Source organism: Bufo gargarizans, chromosome 6 (genome assembly GCF_014858855.1).
Source record: "Bufo gargarizans isolate SCDJY-AF-19 chromosome 6, ASM1485885v1, whole genome shotgun sequence".
Taxonomy (NCBI): Eukaryota; Metazoa; Chordata; class Amphibia; order Anura; family Bufonidae; genus Bufo; species Bufo gargarizans.
In genome coordinates this window covers 252,390,748-252,411,384 of record NC_058085.1, presented here as the reverse complement: position 1 = coordinate 252,411,384, position 20,637 = coordinate 252,390,748, and the positions used below count along the sequence as shown (strand labels likewise).

The following is a 20,637-nucleotide window of genomic DNA, read 5'->3' as shown; positions in this document are numbered from 1 at the left end:
AAGTCATGGCCACTAGGGGTCTCACTTCTATCTAATTTGTAGTCCACTGCCTGTTGTCAGGCGAGATCCATCCCTAGTAATAGAGACATAGAAGACAGCAGAAAGGAAGTAGGGGTATGTCATAGCTAGCTGAGATCCTGAGCCTGATCAAAGAACTGCCTCTACGTAGCTTTTGAAGATTATAGAAACCTCCTGTGAATGTGACGTCACAGCAGTACAGTGCTGGACAGATTTCACAGAAGAGATACAGCTAGAAGCCGGGGGTGTGAGATGCTTCTAGCTGTGCAACTAAAATAGAGAATAATATGGCTGATGAATACATTAGGGAAGCCCAAAATGGACTTGCTTCTTCGCAATTATGATCTTACAAAGAAGCACAGCCATCATGAAAACTTTTTTTTAGAAAACTCAGGTACGCTTTAAGACCACCCCCTTGAACAGCTGTACACGGGGAGATGTTATCACTGACTGATAGCTGTGTATAAACACATACAGAGAATGCTATCAATCACTGATAACACCACCTCCATGTTCTGAGAGATGTTCGTGGGGGTGGTCTTAAGTTAGTAAAAGCAGATATATAAATGTATAAATGACAAGTTTTGCGTAATCTTTTCCCACAAAAATATATATCAATCTGCTCAGCTCCTCCTGCTCTATAACATGCTGCCTGCAGATTGCATTGCATTTTGTGGTGACAAGTTCTCTTTAACGTCACTACCTTGAAAGACAACAAGGCTCTTTTTCAGTTTCCTTGGATTCAAAACTATTCTACTTGACTCTCAACAACAGTTGACACCATGTAGTTAATATCTGGGCTTTGGCAGATTCAGGTCAATTTTACCAAACAGTGAATACTGTTATTGGCTGTTAAATGTATGTTAATAATCTTAAGTCTTGATTTGCTTTTAAAATTGTTCCTCGTATTACAACTGTAGCTATGATTTATCACATGTGTGACTTTTCTCATGATAACAAAATTAGATTTTCAGGTAAAACATTTCTCACATTCTGAACATGAATACAGCTTCTCTCCTGTGAGTTCTCATGATGTTTAATAAGACTTGTTTTCTGGGCAAAGCACTTATCGCATTCATAACAGAAAAATGGTTTGTCCCCTGAATGAATTCTCTGATGATTCTTGAGTTTAAAACTATTAGTAATAAAACATTTCTCACATTCAATACACGAAAATGGCTTCTCCCCTGTGTAAATTTTCTGATGTCTGCATGAAACATTTCGCCCATTCAAAGCTTGGAAATGGACTCCACTCTGTGTGGCTTCTCTGATGACAATTAGATTTTTTCCTAGTAATAAAACATTTTCCACATTCTAGACAAGAAAATGGCTTTAACCTTGTGTGAGCTCTTTGATACTCAACAAGACCTGGTCTCTGGGTAAAGCATTTCCCACATTCAGTACATGAATATAGCTTCTCCACTGTGTGTATTATCTTATGTTTAATAAGAGAAAGCTTCTGGGTAAAATATCTTCCACATTCTGGACATGAATATAGGTTCTCGCTTGTGTGTTTTCTTAGATGAGCCTTAAGATTGCCTTTAGTAATAAAATGTTTCCCACATTCAGAACACAGAAACTGCTTCTTACCTGTGTGAATTATTTTGTGTCTAGAAAGAAATAATTTTTTGTGAAAACATTTTCCACATTCTGAACAAGAGTAGTTTCTCCTGTGTGAGTTCTTTTATGTTCAGCAAGACTTGATCTCTGGGTAAAACATCTACCACATTGTGAACATGAATATGGCTTCTCCCCTGTGTGGATTCTTAGATGATCCTTGAGACTGTCTTTAGTAATAAAACGTTTCCCACATTCAGAACACTGAAATCGTTTCTCCCCTGTGTGAATTATTTTATGTCTAGACAGAAAGAATTTTCTATGAAAAGATTTTCCACATTCTGAGCAGGAAAATGGCTTCTCCCCTGTGTGAGTTCTCCTGTGTATAAAAAGATTAGCATTTTTTGTAAACTGTTTTCCACATTCACCACACTGAAACATTTTACCCCCTCTGTGATCTGTACTTGTTGTAACAATCTGTAATTGATTCGAAGAAGGTTCTATATTATAAGCAGGATTAAAGGGTCGGTCTGTACTGTGTAGTCCTGGGTATACGTTAAAGGTAATGAGATTTTCAGCTGAAGAATGTTGCATGATATCTTCTTCTTCGTAATTTTGAGTTACAAGGAAGATTTCCCCCAATCTCGTATTAGGATTATCTGTTAGGATTAAAAACCGGTGAAATTTTTTTCGGTTTTGCCAGGCCACAAATTAAACATATGTATAGCGTCCCTATCATAAGCGTTAATACAACAGTTTGTAATACACTTTAATTAAACTTTTCCACTAAAATCTCTTTACACATCACACTCCCATCACACACTGACTCCAGATCTCCTAAGAATCTCCAGAATTCTTAAAGGGGTTATCCCATCATAATGATCACTGTTAAATCTGTTAATGATTTGACAGTGATCATTTTTGTAAATATACTTTATTAACAAATCCCCACCAATTAGGATAAAATTCATACCCACTTACCTGATTGTTGTGACTCGGTCTCCCCTGGTTACGACCACTGCTCTTCTCCAAAAGCCGGAAGGTCGCGCTTGCCCAGAAGACGACTCCTTTTCTCCCGGCCGGTCCGCTCGCTGTTCTGAACGCGCACGCTGCCGCGCATGCGCGACAGTGACTTCTTCCCGGCCAGAATAGTACAGAGCTGCGAACACGCACGCCGGCTCTGTAGGAATAAGTCACCATTGCGCATGCGCGGCGGCGTGCGCATTCAGTCCAGCGCGCGGCGCGGCCGGGAGAAGACTTCAATCAAGATGAAGCCCGCCCCCAGCCAGAATCCAGGAAGTGAACGCGCGGTCGCAGCAGGTAAGTATAAAAACGCTAAGTAGGATAACCCCTTTAAGTCATAGGGACAGATTTATCATTACTATGACAGCTCACTCCACTTTCACATATGGCTAAAGTCAGTTTTAGCCAAGTCAGATTTATGATCGGCCCTTTAAGACTGTAATAAATGTGGTTTGACGGTTGCAGTTTATCCGTCAGTAAGCAGCTTTACAAAAGTCGCACATCTTTACAAAAAAGTCGCACGTCTATACCAAAAAGTCGCATGTTCTATTATAAAGTCTCAAAATATAAGCATGGTCCTCACTGGAGTGAAATTGACCATTTTTTGGCGACTTTTTAAATAGTCGCAATAGTAAATCTGTCTAAAGATTAATTTACATAAGAAAACACACCCACTTTCAGAAAACTGGCGAGCATAGTGCAGAGCAGAAAAAAGTCGCACATTTTTGTGCAGTTTTAGTGATTGCGCAAAAATTTGCGACTTTTTCACTCCATTATTCTGACTTGAGCTAATGATAAATCTGGCCCATAGCTTCTATTGCCCTTACATCTGTAAAAAAAAAGTTATTTTTAGTGATATATATAGCAACCCATGTATAAATGTCTTATAATATCTTTTAAAAGGTTGTCTCTTCTCTGAGTCGTTCATTAGTAAAATTGCCTGAAGAAGGGGCATTTGAGTTCCAAATATAATTTGTTTGGTTAGCCAATAACGGTATAACTCCTGTAATACCTCTTTCTGAACCAAAAAGTGCAGCACCCCAGTAAGACTATTGCAAATGGTTAATTACTGCTATAAGTTGCTGCTATGAGTTATGCAATGTTATTAAGTTTTTTGGGGTTCTCTCTCTCCTTGGGGAGATCCTATCTTCACTTCAGTAAAGAAAGACTTTATTAAAACCTGTGACCTGGTTATTGACTCCTTTGCATCTGCCCTCCTGCCTTGCATACTAACAACCATCTACTATCAAGCGAACTCCAACAACTACCAGGCAGAAGCCCCAGTGCTACGATGGGCACCAGTCACTGCACAACCCTAGGAATCGCCAGAGTGGAAATTGACACCATGATCTGTAAGTACACCCTGAGAGCCGCAACTACCACAACTCCCATCCTCCACACACTCCCCAGTGGTCCGCTGCAGATATATTTTAACACCTGTCACACAACCAATTTAAAAACAATGGTAGTATTTAGGGTTATTCACACAGCCATTTTCTTGACAGCCTGTGAATAATGGCCATCTAAAAATAGGACATGTCCTATTTTGTCCGTATTCAGCTTCCATACAAATGAAGGGGACCATTTTAACTGTTTCTTAAAAAGGCATCAGTGAAAAACGGGCATTAAAAACAGACTGGTTTGCTGTTTTTAACGGCAGTTTTTTGTACCCACTTTCACACAGTCAGTGTTTGATCAGTGATTTTCATCAATGATTCTTAAATCAAAACCTTGTGGGGGATCAAAAGCACAGAACAGGTGCAAATGTTTCCAATGATATCTTATCCCTACGTAGGCCCCATTCCTGGTTTTGGCACACATTCACTGATGGAAATCACTGATCAGACACTGTATATGTGAAAGTCGCTTAACACAAACAATTTAAAAACTTGAAATGTTGCTCTTTACACAGATTAAGCAATGATAAAGGGGTTAAATCAAAGGTGCACCTTGTGGCCATTTTTTGGGCTTGAAACAATACAATAGCTGGCATGTGGTGTTAGGAGAGCCAGATTGAATTTAAAAAAAATCTGTCTCTAGTGTGCACCAAATAGGAGTTGTAGTACTTCCATCAATTATCGTACACCGTGCAAATTCCACCCAGATGTCCAAGCATGAGCTAACCAAGCAGTTGGAAATAATAGCCCTCAAATTACTCTTATTTTTGCTACGGTTTCTAGTACTGGCATCTCTTGCTAGCAACTGCAATTTGTCGCAATGTCTGCAATTCGCACAACAGCATGAGGTTTCAATAATACGTCTGTCCAGATCATACCTCAAGTGTGCATGGTGTCTTAACTCAGTATCCTGCCACTGCAGCAGGGCATGAGAATGCTGCACACTGACTACAATGTTATAGCTCTTGAATCCACTAATCTGGGGTGCATCCGGTGTCTTAATGTATTTTCCCGAAACACCAGCAAAGTTTGTAATACTGCACACTGGTTACCTTGCTGACTCTTACAGTGTAGCCATATAAATTATCTAACATCTTCTATCTCACTGATGGTAATGGAGGAAACACAGGGATATGTCTCTCTGGAAGCATTGAAGCTGAATGCCTGAGAAATGGAGCACATGCAGTTTGCTCCTTCCTCTTCCAGGCCCATCCTCTCACTGCCCACTCCTAGTACAACTAAAATCTTCTCCTGGATCTAGTTGGAGGGGCCAGCCCACACCCTAAGCTCCAGAGAGGGCTGGGCCAGGATTGTTAATTCTGTTCTTGTCTGGCTAATGCTGGAACATTCTGAGTATACAGTGCATTACATTACATGAAGTGCAGAACATTACCTTAGCAGCGCATTATCAAACAATAGATACCCCTGTCAACTGGGATACTGCACCCAAAAAACATTAGGGAATTGCTGATAACGCATTCCTCTAAAAGAATATCTCCTGTACACCAAAAAACCATGCAGTTACTTACCTGTGCTAACATCTACAGGAATTTCCTCCTCCTTACACCGCTGATCGTCATGTGTCTCGTCATCAGATTTAACCTCCAGTTTGATATTAGTCAGCACTTCACCCTGATTTAACATATGCAAAATTAAGCATCAAGTAGAGAATTTAATAGATCACTGTAAGAAACCAACAGTGACAACCACATACATGACTATGAGTGTTCAAAGACATATACACACCCTCTATATAACTGATAAAGGGGGCATTATTATTCTCTTTAAGCATTTTAAGTTTTAAAAATATTTTCTGACAGATAGACTAAACAAAGAAGTAAGCACACTCCACAAACAATTGAACAATAACGAGAGCAGTATCTCTAGCAATATTCCAAAGTATACAGCAGTTACACAACAGTAGAGATGAGCGAATTTCATATTTTGAAATTCGTTCACGCTTCTTTTACTGGTAAAAGGTGAATTGCTTTATGGATTCCGTTACCACAGACCATAACGCAATTCTATGACAGAATGCATAATGGAATTCCTTTAGAGGCATTGCGTTATTCATTCCGTCATAATAAAAGTCTATGGCCTGCATAACAGATCTGTTCCATTTCCATTATGCAGAAGCCCATAGACTTCTATTATGACGGAATGAATAACAGAATGCCTCTAAAGGAATACCATTATGCATTCCGTCATAGAATTGCGTTATGGTCCTGTGGTAACGGAATTCAAACCGCAATTCACCTTTTACCAGTAAACTAAGCGTGAAGGAAATTGATTATCTATGTCTAGAGATGAGCAAATTTCAGGTTAACAGCAATAATAATGTTATAGTAATCAGGTTATCTGTTATCCCCTGGGAAATGACCAGTAACGCTAAGCATATCCTTCTGAGAAAAAAGAAAAAAGAGGGGAAACGCAAGGCAGGTAGGTAATCCCTTTCATCCAGATAATTGTAGCTGACCCACAGTATCCTTTAAAGGGAAGCTGTCACCAGTTTTATGGTGTCCTAACTAAGGGCAACATAAATAAGTGACTGCAAAATGCTGGATTACTTTCTTTAATTGACCCAGTCAATCTGCCAACATCTTGTATTGAAAAGCTCCAGCTGATAATGATGAGTCATGAATATTTATGAGCTCCTGACTCTCCCCGCCCACCTGCTGCTGATTGACAGTTATTTTCCATATGAATCAGCAGCAGGTGAGCAGGGGAGTGGCTATAGCTGTTAATTAAATAAACGCTGGACTCAATGACATCACGCTGGACTCAAATCAGCTCATTAGCATGCGGCATGTGGCATCTTTCTGTGTATATTATGAGGTAACCATCTGTCACACCAGTAAGTGAATACATCTAAGGCACTTTTTAGTAGTTAATGATTGTATATAATTAGTTAGATAATAATCAAATATCCACATGACAGGTTCCCTTTAAACACTCCATTAGTCAAAGTAAATAGGGACATTAACTGAGCAATTTCTGGTTCTCTAAGAAATTTTATAAACAGTCTCCACTTTCGTAAAAACCTTGTGCACACTTTTCATGTCTCTCTTTCTTCTTTTTCCTTTTTAAATCATAATTAGGCTCCATTCAGACGTCCGTAGAATGTGTCCGCACCCATTCCGCAATTATCCGGAATGGGTGCGAACCCATTCATTCTCTATGGGGCAGGAATGGATGCAGACAGCACACAGTGTGCTGTCCGCATCCGCATTTCCGGAGTGCGGCCCCGAACTTCCGGTCTGCGGCTCCGGAAAAAAATAGAATATGTCCTATTCTTGTCCCCAATAGTGGATAAGAATAGTCAGTTCTATGGGGGTGCCGGCCGGGTGTATTGCGGATCCGCAATACACTACGGATGTGTGAATGGACTCTTATTCATAATAACACCATACAGTAACAAATATGAAAGGAAGGATTGAAATAATGCTCACAATTCAGCATAATCCCAACTTCCACCCCTTTTTCCTATGACATTTTTATACTATAAGCCCCGCCTGATCCACTCTAACCTGCAACTAATGGTCAGATCGGGATTAGGGGAAAAAAAACACTTTTTTACCCAAATACCTCACCCATGTGTTCTATATCTGTTCTTAGATGGTATTTCAGGGTTTACCCAGTATTTTGCAACTAAAGGGTTTTTTAGACACCACAATGCTGCAAGTGATTGTCAGGAGGGAAGTCGCCAGATAGCTAGCAGAGGAGACCGCTGCTACTACCATTGCTCGTCCCCACGCAGGACAGTGGTGTGCGAGCGTTTTAAGTATTAGACCGCCATATAATCACTAGCGAGTGTTACTGCGAACGCTTATTGGCGATTATAGGCCAGAAAATCTGCCCGTCTAATATAGCCTTCAAAGTCAAGAAATATGATTATAATAAATCTGAACCTTCCATTTTACATTTCAAGCACTAAAGACTTTTTTTTATCCCTGTCTTAAAAAGAAAAAGGGTGTTCAATACAGTCTATGCAAATTGGAAGTCCTTGTGTGAGGTCTACAAAGAGAGAAGGTTCGTTAATATTGTTATGTCTGTCCAGACTTTATTCCGGATTTCACCTTGCTTCCTTATCCACTTATTCCTCCAAGGTAACTCTAATGCAGCCTTATGTGTTTGTAACAGCTCCTTTTTTATTCAGAGGTATCACTGGTTTCACTGCTTGAGCTTCGTCAGGGGCATCTACTGAGCCTCAATCACGGCTGTTTTTAATACCTTTATTAGCTCTCCCTCTCACAGCATTCCAGCATGTAAAACTTTATTATCGACCATACATAATACATAAAATCAATTTAAAAAAAAATATATATATATATATATATATATATATATAAATATACATCCAAGCCTAAACATCTTTTTTTTTTTTTTAAACATTTGCTTCAAACTTATTTTCAAAAAGCTAAATACCTTCCTATGAAACCACTACATATTAGATCACATGATCGGACCCATGTGGCCCAAGCTTTAGCTCACATGGCCACGATCACATGGAAACACCAACCACTCATAGATCACCCCGCCCACGCTAAGGTCCTACTTCGTATGAAAGCACTATATATTAAATCACATGATCGGACCCATGTGACCCAAGATTTAGCTCACATGGCCACGATCACATAGAAACACCAACCACTCATAGATTACCCCGCCCTTACTAAGGTCCTATGACCAACCTACCTAAAGGATGAAAATAATCTAAAAACCAGTAAGATCAAGCAATACACTGTCTGATGTCACACTCTATATTTAACCCACTCAGCTGCAGAGTAACCTATACATCCATTCAACTTCTCTGCTATTAATTCTGGCTACAGGGTCAGCACCACGTAACAGAGCTTTTACACTCTCCACCCCCATAAATCGCAATCCTCTAGGGTTCTTCTGATGTACCATTTTGAAGTGCAAGGACACACTGTGCGTCTCTAAACCTTTTTTTATATTACGGATATGTTCTTGTATCCTAGTTTTTATATTCCATGTAGTTCTTCCCACACGGACACTCCAGTATGTATACAACACCAGTGTGGTTGCATGAAAGATTGCCCACACCAGGTATATTTGCTCTTAATTTGTCTATTAGTTTGTGACTTTGTGGTAGTGGGTCCCATGCTATGTACCAGATTGTTCCGCAAATTTTGGGCTTTTTAAAAAATTATCATAGGTTGATTCGGAATCTCCTACCTATTATAGGATCATTTTTCAGAACATTTCAGTGTTTCTTGATCATACTTTTTAGTAAACCTGCTTAAACTGTGTCATAAACATAAATCTGAAGTCTTTCTGATGTTCAACATTAATTATCCTTCCCTGTTTATCTATACCTTCTTCTATTTCCACCCTACATCTTTCTAAATATTCTTCATTATACCCCTCTAAAAATCTACCCTTAATGAACTGGCTTTGTTCTCTATAGTCCTTCACTTCCATGCAATTTCTGAGAATTCTTTTAAACTGTCCCTTGGGAATGTTGTTAATCCATGGGCCATAATGACAACTACCTGTGTCGATGTATGCACTGACGTCGGTGAGTGTAAAGAATGTTTTTGTTTTGAAATGACCATCTTCAACAAAGATGGTCAAATCCAAAAAGTCAACTGAAGTAGAGCTGATGTTATTAGTAAAATTAAGATTCCAACAGTTCTTATTGAGATCTCCCAGGAAGCTCTCCAGACCCTCTTTTTATCTCCCCTCCAAAAAAGCAGGCAGTCGTCAATATAACAACGCCAAACAATAAGCCCTCGACACTCCTCCCCTCCATTCAGGATTGGGTCAATGTTCTCTCCCTGCCACAATGCCATAAAAAGGTTTGCGAGACTGGGGGCGAATTTCGCCCCCATCGCAACACCAGAGTGCTGTCAATAAAAGGTGTCATCATCCTGTACCATTTGTTGAACTTGGGCCCACAACAACTGAGAATACACAACCAAACATCATGTAGCAAATTCCACTTCAGATCCACACATTTTGGGTTACAGGTGAACCTGCCTGGTCTGTTAGGGGCCAGAGGCTAATTAAATACATTTATCGCCCTACGTATAATACTGAAATGGTTATCCCTCCGTGATTCATTAAGATTTGCTCTACGAGCCATGTTCCATCTTTTAATAATTTTATCCCCCCTCTTTGAGTCTTCAAGCAGATCAGCCATAAATCCTGAAGCAAGCAGATATAAGAGTCAGTGCTGCTGTCATCATCACTATATGAACCCAAAATTGATATATTCCCCAGTTCATTGCATAATGATTTTAGCTAGCTTCTTATAATCACTTCTCCATTTGATAACCGGATGATAAAAACCTTTAATTTTGGTCATACTGAATACTCTGATATCATTGTAGATCATACTTGTCAATTATTTCACTTGTCCATCATTTCCTGCTGAGGTAACCATCAGGGATCAGAATAGTGTACCATGTGCTGTATGGCCACTAGCGAGTATCCCCTTGGCCCGTAATTCCTGAAGAAGCTTGTTGCATCTCTCCTGATTAAACCGTGAATGATTCCAAAGCGAAAAATACTTTTACACATAATACAAATAATGACTGGAGTTCCTCACCCAATCAATAATGTGCCAGAAAAGGCAGGTTAAGATCAGGGAGATTAGTTCCCCCCTCCAATCTAGTGGACAATTATTTTTGTAAGCCAATTCTGCCTCTTCATAGGAAATGTGACATAGCTTTATTAATCTGCATGTCCTAGGCTACTTTCACATCTGCGCTTTCCCTTTCCGCGATTGACATCCGTCATAGGATTTCAATAGCAGAGGAAAATGCTTCAGTTTTGTCCCCATTCATTGTCAATGGGGGACCAAACTGAACTGAAGGGAACGGAATGTAACAGAATGCACTCCGTTCCGTTTAACTGCATTCCCATGATGCACACAATAGCGCTGCAAGCAGCGTTTTTATGTGCGTCCTGGGATGCGGAGTGAGACGGATGTGTGTCATGACACACAAGGTAAGTCAATGGAGACAGATCCGTTTTCTCTGACACAAAAGAAAACGGACCCGTCCCCCATTGACTTACAATGGTTTTAGAGACAGATCTGTCATGGCTATTTTAGAGATTATATAACCGGATCCGTTCATAACGGATGCAGACAGTTGTATTATCGTGATGGAAGCGTTTTTGCTGATCCATGACGGATCCAGCAAAAACGCAGATGTAAAAGTAGCGTTAGCAATATAGGAAATGTTTGAAGCGTGTACAGCAGCTCATCATTCTGATGAAGTGGTTTCTACCTGGTAATGACAGTGGGAGATTATGCGATTTCTAAAGCTCCTGGGCCTGGGCAATTTTCAAGACCATAGGTGCATAATTTAAACTATATAACTAGTCTTAGAAATGATTTATCTTGAAATGCGTAATGAAATTATTAGCAACTGAGATATGACATAGCTCCCCCTGCTCCAAGACAACCTTCCCTGAGCTCTCCAAAAACGAAAGTTGACATTTAGCTTTATTTACTTTGAAACCGAAGAAAAGACCAAACTTCTTCCTATGGTCCAACATTACTGACAAATCTACTTGCGGATCCAACATAAATAGCATTATATCAGCAGTGAGCAAGGCAACACGTACAGTATTGCGTCCCTGATAAAATGTGTGTTTTTCTAGTAGCCTGGCCAGAGGCTCCAAGGCCAAACTAAAGAGGAGAGGAGACAGGAAGCACCTCTGCCTTGTCCTTCTCCACAGCAAAGGAGGGGACAAGAAATTCTGAGTGCTAACCCTCATCTGGGGGCTCATTCACACGACAGTAGGCCGTCTGTATCTGTGCTGTAGACTACAAAATGCGGTCCACAAAGCATGGGCACCGGCCATGTGAATCTCGTATTGCGCCGTGGACCTATTGACTTGATTTGGCCCGTGATCCCACGGAAGCGCTTTGTAGTACTTTCGTGGGCTTCCGATCCGTGCCAAGTTGTATCTTGCGGATTGTGGACCCATTTAAGTAAATCCCATGATACAGGATTCACACTGCCTTTGCCCGTATATTGCGGTCCTTAATACGGGTACGACGGCCTGCGGTCATGTAAATGAGCACTAAAAAATCCAGTTAAACTAACCATATTCAGCACCTGCTCTAGCCATTCCTATCTGACAATGCCTTTTCAGCATTGAGGGTGACCAGAGCAGGTTCCACTGACTCCAGTGCCAACAGTGCTTTCCTAATGTTAGTGCCTGCTTATTGTGATTTGGTAAAACGCACATGTTATGGGTATACCAAAGTGTGCAAGATTACTGCTAACATGTTTGCTATTAGCTTGTATTAGTTCCTCAGATCCTGGTTAGTCAAAGAAATCAGATGGTATGATACCAGATCTTCAACATTCTTGCCCTGTTTGTGGACCAGCTTAAAGGGAATAAGTGTCTGATTGGCAGGGGTCTGACCACTGGGGCACTCACCTATCATGAAAACAGAGGGCTGAGTTCCACCATTCCATTTCATTCTACTCTATAGGAAAGCAGACTAGTGATGGGACCCCCAGTGGTCAGACATTTTTCCCCATCCAAGTACTTGTAACGGGACAACTCCTTTAAAATAGGCCGTATACAACTGAATAGAGAGATGCGCACCAGCCAATATTGCATTAAATAAACACATCATTGTTGGTTAGACCTGCAATTTAAGACCTTTATAGAATTCGCCTGAAATCCATCAGGCTCCTGGAGCTTGCCTGAGAACAATAGAGCTGAGGTGTTTTTGAACCTTGTCTGTAATAATTGGAACACTGAGGGTCTCTAGTTATACTGCCTTAATTTTTGTTAGCTATACCCTCTCCAAAAAGGCCTTTTTGCTATACTAGCTTCACCTCCCTCCTTATTTAAGGAAGTATTAAATTCTCTCAATATACTCAGTTCAGTTTTAAGTACCTGATAATCTTGTGGCACAGTGTCATCTTTCTCTGACCAATCCCAGGAATGCAGAGGACTGGGACATCTCTCTGGTGGATTTATCCAACTGGATCCATCTGTAGGAAAAAACATACACTGCAAATTAATATGTTGGGGGAGGGGGGGGGGGGTAAATAGCCTGAATATTTACATATTTTTACAATTATCCCTTTTCCCTTTCGTCTATGACAGTGGATAGACTGCCACTTACAGAACCTACCAACAGAAATGCTGTTGTCCGCTGAAAAAATAGGTTCCTGAATGGAAACTGAACATACTCCATTGTAGTCAATGCAGTATGTTTAGCTCTGCTCATCTGAATGCAGCACATCGGTTATTTTGATTGTTCTGCTTTTATAACAGATCAGATAATGACAATTACTAGTGATGATGTGAACTCACCCATATTCAGGGATGTAACTGGCTGGTGGTCCTGCACCATGACATCCTTGTAGAGATCCTTGTGTCCTTCTAAATACTCCCACTCCTCCATGGAGAAATGGACAGTGACATCCTGACACCTTATAGGAACCTGACACACACAATGACACAGTCATTATCCAGATCCATCATCCCTTGTGTTACTGTATAATGTCCCAGCATTGCCAGCGGCGCTCACCTCTCCAGTCAGCAGCTCAGTGATCTTCTTGGTGAGGTCTAGGATCTTCTGCTCATGGTTTCTCCCAGGTATCAGTGAGTGAGATGGAGCATCCATGGTGGCGCTTTGGATCCTGCTACATTCTCCTGACACAGAAGGATGGCTGCCAGGGGTCACACAGTCACTAGATATCTTTTTCACTGTTATGTAATCCTGTGTATTAGGAGAAATATTTCTATAACTGTGATGGAATTGCCCGAATTCTCTACCTCAGCAGATTCCCTTTCTATTAATTGAGTTAGGCTACTTTCACACTGGCAGCACGGACCTCCGGCATATATACTCCATTGCACATTCTCCCTTAGAGCTTAATATTTTAAGTACCACAGTTGCATGATAAAAAAGATGTATTGCATAGTTACATAAGTAATATGGTTGAAAAAAGACACAAGTCCATCAAGTTCAACCAAGGGATAGAGGTGCACGAATTTTAGAAAAAGGGGAGTGAGCATAAGCATTAGTGTCATTTATTTTCAAGAATTCATCTAAGCCCTTTTTAAAACTGCACACTGTTCTTGTTGTGACCACGTCCTAAAGTAGTCTATTCCACAGATTCAAAAGGGGTCATTTATTATTGAGACCGGTGTTTCAGACACCGGTCTTAATAACCCCTATATCTGGCGGTGGATCCACCAAAATTATGAAGAGGCGCAGGCCTCTACATAACTTTGGCGCATTGAGCGCCAGTCTAAATGTAAGCCAGCTTCTGAGCTGGTTTACATGTAGACCATTTTCTACACCTAAAACAGGCATAGAAAAGGGTGAATGAGAGGGCCCTTCCCTGCCCACTTTTTTAGACCTGGCATGAGCGTGGAAAAGTCACAAATTGCAATGCAACTAACCATTGTGCCGTAATCTGCTCCGCAATGACTGCAAAGTTTTTACAGTAAAGAATCCTCGACTCCTGTGGAGACTGAAATTTTCTTCTCCAGACGGAGGCTGTGCCCCCTTGTCTTTTGAGGGGATTTTTATATGGAACAGCTTTTCAATATATTTTTTGTACGGCCCATTTATACATTTGTAGAGACGTCCCTTCTCAAGACTACATAAATGTAATTCTTTTAATCTTTCCTCATAACTAAGACCCTCCATGCCCCTTATCAGTTTAGTCTCTCTCCTTTGTAGTTTTTCCAGCTCCAAGGCATCCTTTCTATGGACTGGTGCCCAGAACTGAACTGCATATTCCAGATGAGGCCGCACCAAAGCTTTGTAAAGTGGTAATATTACATCCCTGCCCTGCAAGTCCATGCCTCATTTAATGCATGACAATATTCTGGTAGCCTTAGAATCAGCTGATTGACATTGTAAATAAACGGTTATAGCGGCTCTCCTGTCGTAATATACGGACTCGGGTGCACTGTTATAAGCTTACCCCTTGGCCTTTTTGTAGTGAAATGTTAAAAGGCACTCTACCATCTGGGACTGCATCAAGATTCAGCGCTTCAATAACATACCCAACATATGAATATATACATACAATTATAAAAACTATAAAGAACTGACAATAGTAGATAATCTCTTATAAAAATAATAAAAATGAAGATAAAAAAATGTTACATCCCCTAGGATATTTGTTGCACATAGATTATTACTACCTAGATGCATAACTTCACATTTATCCACATTGAACCTCATTTGCCAAGTTGATGCCCAATCATCAGTGTCCAAGTCAGCTTGTACTTTTTGGACATCTTCCTTAGATTGCACAATACTATATAGCTTGGTATCTTCTGCAAAAATAGAAACAGTGCTATTAATCCCATCTTCAATATCATTAATAAAATGATTAAGTAATAGGGGACCCAGCACAGAACCTTGGGGTACACCACTTTTAACCCGGGATCATTCAGAATAAGAATCATTGACTACAACTCTCCGGACATGGTCCTTCAGACAGTTTTCAATCCAATTACAAACTGTTCTTTCCAAGCCTATAGACCTTATTTTACCTATTAAACGTCTAAGAGGGATGGTATCAAAAGCCTTTGCAAATCAAAGAACACTATATCCACAGCCACCTCTCTGTCAAGGCCTCTACTCACCTCCTCATAAAAACATATCAGGTTAGTCTGAAACTTCTGCCCTTAGTAAGCCCATGCTGGTTATCACTTATGATATTATTAACCGTCACATACTTCTGTATATAGTCCCTTAAGAGTCCTTCAAACATTTTTCCCACAACAGAAGTTAAACTAACTGGTCTATAATTACCTGTGGAGGACCTAGAGCCCTTTTTGAATGTGGGCCCCACATTTGCCTTGCGCCAATCACTTGGCACTGTACCAGTCCGTAGAGAATCTCTAAAAATTATAAACAGGGGCACAGCAATGACTGAACTCTTGGGGGTATATTCCATCTGGACCCAGAGCCTTGTTTACATTTACCTTATTTAATTTAGCTTAGACCATATCTAGAGTTAGCCAGTTGAGTATATTACTGGGTATACTAACAGCCCTGGCACAACCAATATCAGCTCCTTTCTCTTATTTTGTATATACAGAGCTAAAAGAAACCCATCTAGTAACTCTGACTTTTCTTTATTTTCAATTACCCCCTTTTCTGCTATTAAGGTGATCTACTTGCTCGGACCTTGATTTTTAGCATGAATATATTTAACCACTTCCCATCTGGGCCATTTGCCCCCTTCCTGACCAGGCCTAATTTTGCAAAACTGACATATTGTCACGGCTGTTTAAGGGTAACCAGAGCATACACAGTAAGAAGAGCTACTGACCGGACCCAAACTAGGGAAGAGAAAGGGTGACCCCTGTCAGACCCTCAACACTCTCCCTATGCTGCTAAAGCACATGCCCGGATCCAAATGGTGGAACGAGGCATGCCCGCGTACCTTAGACTGATGAGCCCTGTAACCCCTACAATAGTGGAAGGGGCACGGCCACCGATGCCCTGCTCAGAATATGGAGGGAACCGTGGCCACCTCAGATCCAGTCAGGAAATCACCAGGTACACAACAAAGTCTGCACACTTAGCTGATGGAGCTGCAGCCGCAGAGAAGACGGATCCAAGGGCCGCTGGCAATATCCGGAGTGCTTGCAGCAGCAGAACACAGGTCCAGAGAACTAGTAGCTTAAGAAGTGAAGATACTCAAGGCAGAGCTACAACTGAAAGGAGAAATATAATCCACGCCCTGCAATAGGAGGAGGGGTGATTTAAAGGCAGGGAAATCAAACGCAGGAGAGACAGCTGGGAGTAAAGACCTCATCACAGGGGCGGAGAAACAGAACAGTGAGAACACCTCCAAACTCTAAGTGACATCATCACAGGGGTGGAGACACAGAGCTGTGAGAACGTCTCAAAGCTCTGGTAGTGACAGTACCCCCCCCTCTACGGGTGGACTCCGGACACCCAGGACCCACCTTACCAGGATGAGCCCTATGAAATGCCCTGATAAGGCGAGTGGCTTTAATGTCCGACATCGGAACCCACATCCTCTCCTCAGGACCATAACCCTTCCAATGAACGAGGTACTGAAGAGAACCGCGGACAATGCGAGAGTCCACAATTCTGGAAACCTCAAACTCCAGATTGCCATCAACCAAAATCGGAGGAGGAGGCAAAGAGGAGGGTACCGTGGGCTGGACATATGGTTTTAAGAGAGATTTGTGAAATACATTATGTATCTTCCAAACCCGTGGAAGATCAAGGCGGAAGGCAACAGGATTGATGACTGACAAAATTTTATAAGGCCCAATAAACTTGGGACCCAATTTCCAGGAGGGAACCTTCAGTTTAATATTTCTTGTAGACAACCACACCAGATCACCCACATTCAGGTCCGGACCAGGCACACGTCTCTTATCAGCCACACGCTTATACTTCTCACTCATCTTTCTGAGATTACTCTGAATCTTTTGCCAAATGGTAGACAAAGACGAGGAAAATCTCTCCTCCTCAGGTAAACCAGAAAGAGCCCCTCCCGAGAATGTCCCAAACTGCGGATGGAACCCATATGCACCAAAAAATGGTGACTTATCAGAAGATTCCTGACGACGGTTGTTCAAAGCAAACTCAGCAAGAGGGAGAAATGAACACCAATCCTCCTGGTTCTCTGCCACAAAACAGCGCAAATATGTCTCCAGATTCTGATTGAGGCGCTCAGTCTGACCATTCGACTGCGGGTGAAAAGCAGAAGAGAAGGACAGCCGAACCCCCAGGCGAGAACAGAAAGCCTTCCAGAACCTGGACACAAACTGCGTGCCTCTATCGGAAACAATCTCAGAGGGAATGCCGTGCAATTTAACAATATGATCGACAAAAGCTTGCGCCAACGTTTTAGCATTGGGTAAACCAGGGAAAGGAACGAAATGAGCCATCTTGCTAAAACGGTCCACGACCACCAGGATCATCGACTTCCCCGAGGAACGAGGAAGATCCGTGATAAAGTTCATGGACAGGTGTGTCCAAGGACGGGAAGGTATGGTTAACAGGAGAAAGGAACCTGAAGGTCGTGAACGAGGGACCTTAGCGCGAGCGCACGTCTCACAAGCCGCCACAAAACCCTCCACAGACTTACGAAGAGCCGGCCACCAAAATCTCCGAGCAATGAGATCTACCGTGGCTCTACTCCCGGGGTGACCAGCAAGAACCGTATCATGATGTTCCTTAAAGAGTTTGTGACGTAGCTCAGGAGGCACAAACAACTTACCGGAGGGACAACGGGCAGGTGCCTCAGACTGGGCAGCCTGGACCTCGGCCTCCAAATCGGAATATAGAGCAGAAACAACTACCCCTTCTGCCAAAATGGGACCCGGGTCCTCGGAGTTTCCTCCTCCCGGAAAACAGCGAGAGAGAGCATCAGCCTTCACATTCTTGATCCCAGGGCGGAAAGTAACAACAAAATTGAATCTGGAGAAGAACAGAGACCATCTGGCCTGTCTCGGATTCATACGCCTGGCCGACCCCAAGTACGCCAGATTCTTATGGTCGGTAAAAACGGTGATAGGGTGCCTGGCCCCCTCCAACCAATGGCGCCATTCCTCGAAAGCCAACTTGATGGCCAACAACTCCCTATCTCCCACATCATAGTTTCTCTCTGCCGGGGAGAGTTTTCTAGAGAAAAAGGCACAAGGTCGCCATTTGGCAGGAGAGGGGCCCTGGGACAAAACTGCACCCACACCCACCTCGGAAGCATCCACCTCAACAATAAAAGGTAAGGAAACATCGGGATGAACCAAGATGGGAGCAGACGCAAAACTCTCTTTAATCTTAGAAAAGGCTGCCAGCGCCTCCTCCGACCAAGAGGAAAAATCCGTCCCCTTTTTTGTCATGTCAGTAAGGGGTTTGACAATAGAGGAATAATTCAAAATGAACTTTCTGTAGTAGTTAGCAAAACCCAGAAAGCGCATCAATGCCTTCTGATTTTCAGGAAGCTCCCACTCCAGCACAGCACGGACCTTCTCCGGATCCATGCGAAAACCAGAAGCAGAGAGGAGAAAACCCAGAAATTGAATCTCCGATACCATAAAAAGACATTTCTCTAGCTTGGCATACAGTTTATTTTCCCGCAGTATCTGCAGGACCTGAAAAAGATGATCCTGATGGGTCTGAACATCAGGGGAAAAAATCAAAATATCATCAAGATACACCAATACAAATTTCCCCATTAAATGATAGAAAATACTATTAACAAAATGCTGAAAGACGGCCGGAGCATTCATCAGGCCGAAAGGCATAACGAGATTCTCGAAATGCCCGTTAGGGGTATTAAAGGCCGTTTTCCATTCATCCCCCTCTCTGACCCTGACCAGGTTGTACGCGCCTCTCAGATCCAATTTGGAAAACACCTTGGCCCCAACAATTTGGTTGAAGAGGTCCGGGATCAGAGGAAGGGGATAGGGATCGCGAATCGTGATACGGTTCAGCTCCCTAAAATCTAAGCAAGGTCTCAGAGAGCCATCTTTTTTTTTAACAAAAAAAAAACCCCGCGGCAACAGGCGACTTTGAGGGACGAATATGCCCCTTCTCGAGACTCTCGGGAGATATAGGTTCGCATTGCGAGTCTTTCCGGTTGTGAGAGATTGTAGAGGCGTGCCTTTGGCAGCTTGGCGCCGGGAATGAGGTTAATGGGACAGTCAAACTCCCGGTGAGGAGGTAGCTCCCGAACACCGCTCTCGGAAAACACATCCGAGAAATCAGAGAGAAATGATGGCAGAGTTTTAGTAGACACCTCTGCAAGAGTGGCTGTGAGGCAATTCTCTCTACAAAAGTCACTCCACTCATTTATTTGCCTTCCTTGCCAATCAATAGTGGGGTTATGTCTAGTGAGCCAGGGTAGCCCCAAAACTAGAGGAGAAGGCAATCCGTTAAGGACAAAACAAGATATCTCCTCCACATGAGTGTCACCTACAGCTAGCCGGATATTGTGAACAATGCCTTTCAGAGATCTCTGCGAGAGTGGGGCAGAGTCAATAGCAAAAACAGGTATATCCTTTTCTAATGTACAAACCTGAAAACCATGCAAGGCTACAAATTGAGTGTCAATAAGATTGACGGCCGCTCCACTATCGACAAAAATCTCACAAGGAATGACTTTGCTCTCTAGCGCCACCCTGGCAGACAGGAGAAAACGGGAACTGCAGGTCAAAGGAAAAGCATCAATTCCCACATCAACTTTGCCCAAAGTAGCAGATGAAGCAGAACTTGATGATCTACCTCTTGAGGTTTTTCTCTTATTATCGCTCTTAGTACAGTTCAGGAATCTCCTAGACGGACAAACATTTGCCAAATGACCTATGCCCCCACAACAAAAATACACCATATTCTGAGGACTAAATCCTCTTTTATCAGGGGCAAGTCGGCCTAGCTGCATGGGCTCCTCCTCAGAGGGGAGCGAGACAGGATGAGACCCCTGCATACTGAATGAGTCCGCACCATTGCCCCTAGACTGACAATGGCTGGACGGAGAGGTCTTGTTTCTTTCCCTTAGACGCCTGTCAAGGCGTACCGCTAATGACATGGCAGACTCTAAGGACGTTGGTCTCTCATGGAAAGCAAAGGCATCTTTCAAACCCTCTGAGAGACCATGACAGAACTGACTTCGGAGTGCAGCAT

At 42.2% G+C, this 20,637-nt stretch overlaps 1 protein-coding gene across 1 annotated transcript in view; it reads right to left on the bottom strand.

Moving 5' to 3' along the window:
* Nucleotides 1–385: 385 nt before the first annotated feature.
* The window catches only part of LOC122940073 (oocyte zinc finger protein XlCOF8.4-like), a 37,467-nt gene continuing 17,215 nt past the window's right edge, over nucleotides 386–20,637 (bottom strand). The window contains exons 3-7 of the mRNA XM_044296413.1: nucleotides 13,528–13,719; nucleotides 13,311–13,440; nucleotides 12,888–12,985; nucleotides 5,525–5,627; nucleotides 386–2,234 (exon numbers count right to left, since the gene is read on the bottom strand). Of these exons, the coding sequence (XP_044152348.1) occupies nucleotides 1,618–2,234; nucleotides 5,525–5,627; nucleotides 12,888–12,985; nucleotides 13,311–13,440; nucleotides 13,528–13,719 (1,140 nt within the window). The 3' untranslated portion in view covers nucleotides 386–1,617. The remainder of the gene's footprint in view (nucleotides 2,235–5,524; nucleotides 5,628–12,887; nucleotides 12,986–13,310; nucleotides 13,441–13,527; nucleotides 13,720–20,637) is intronic.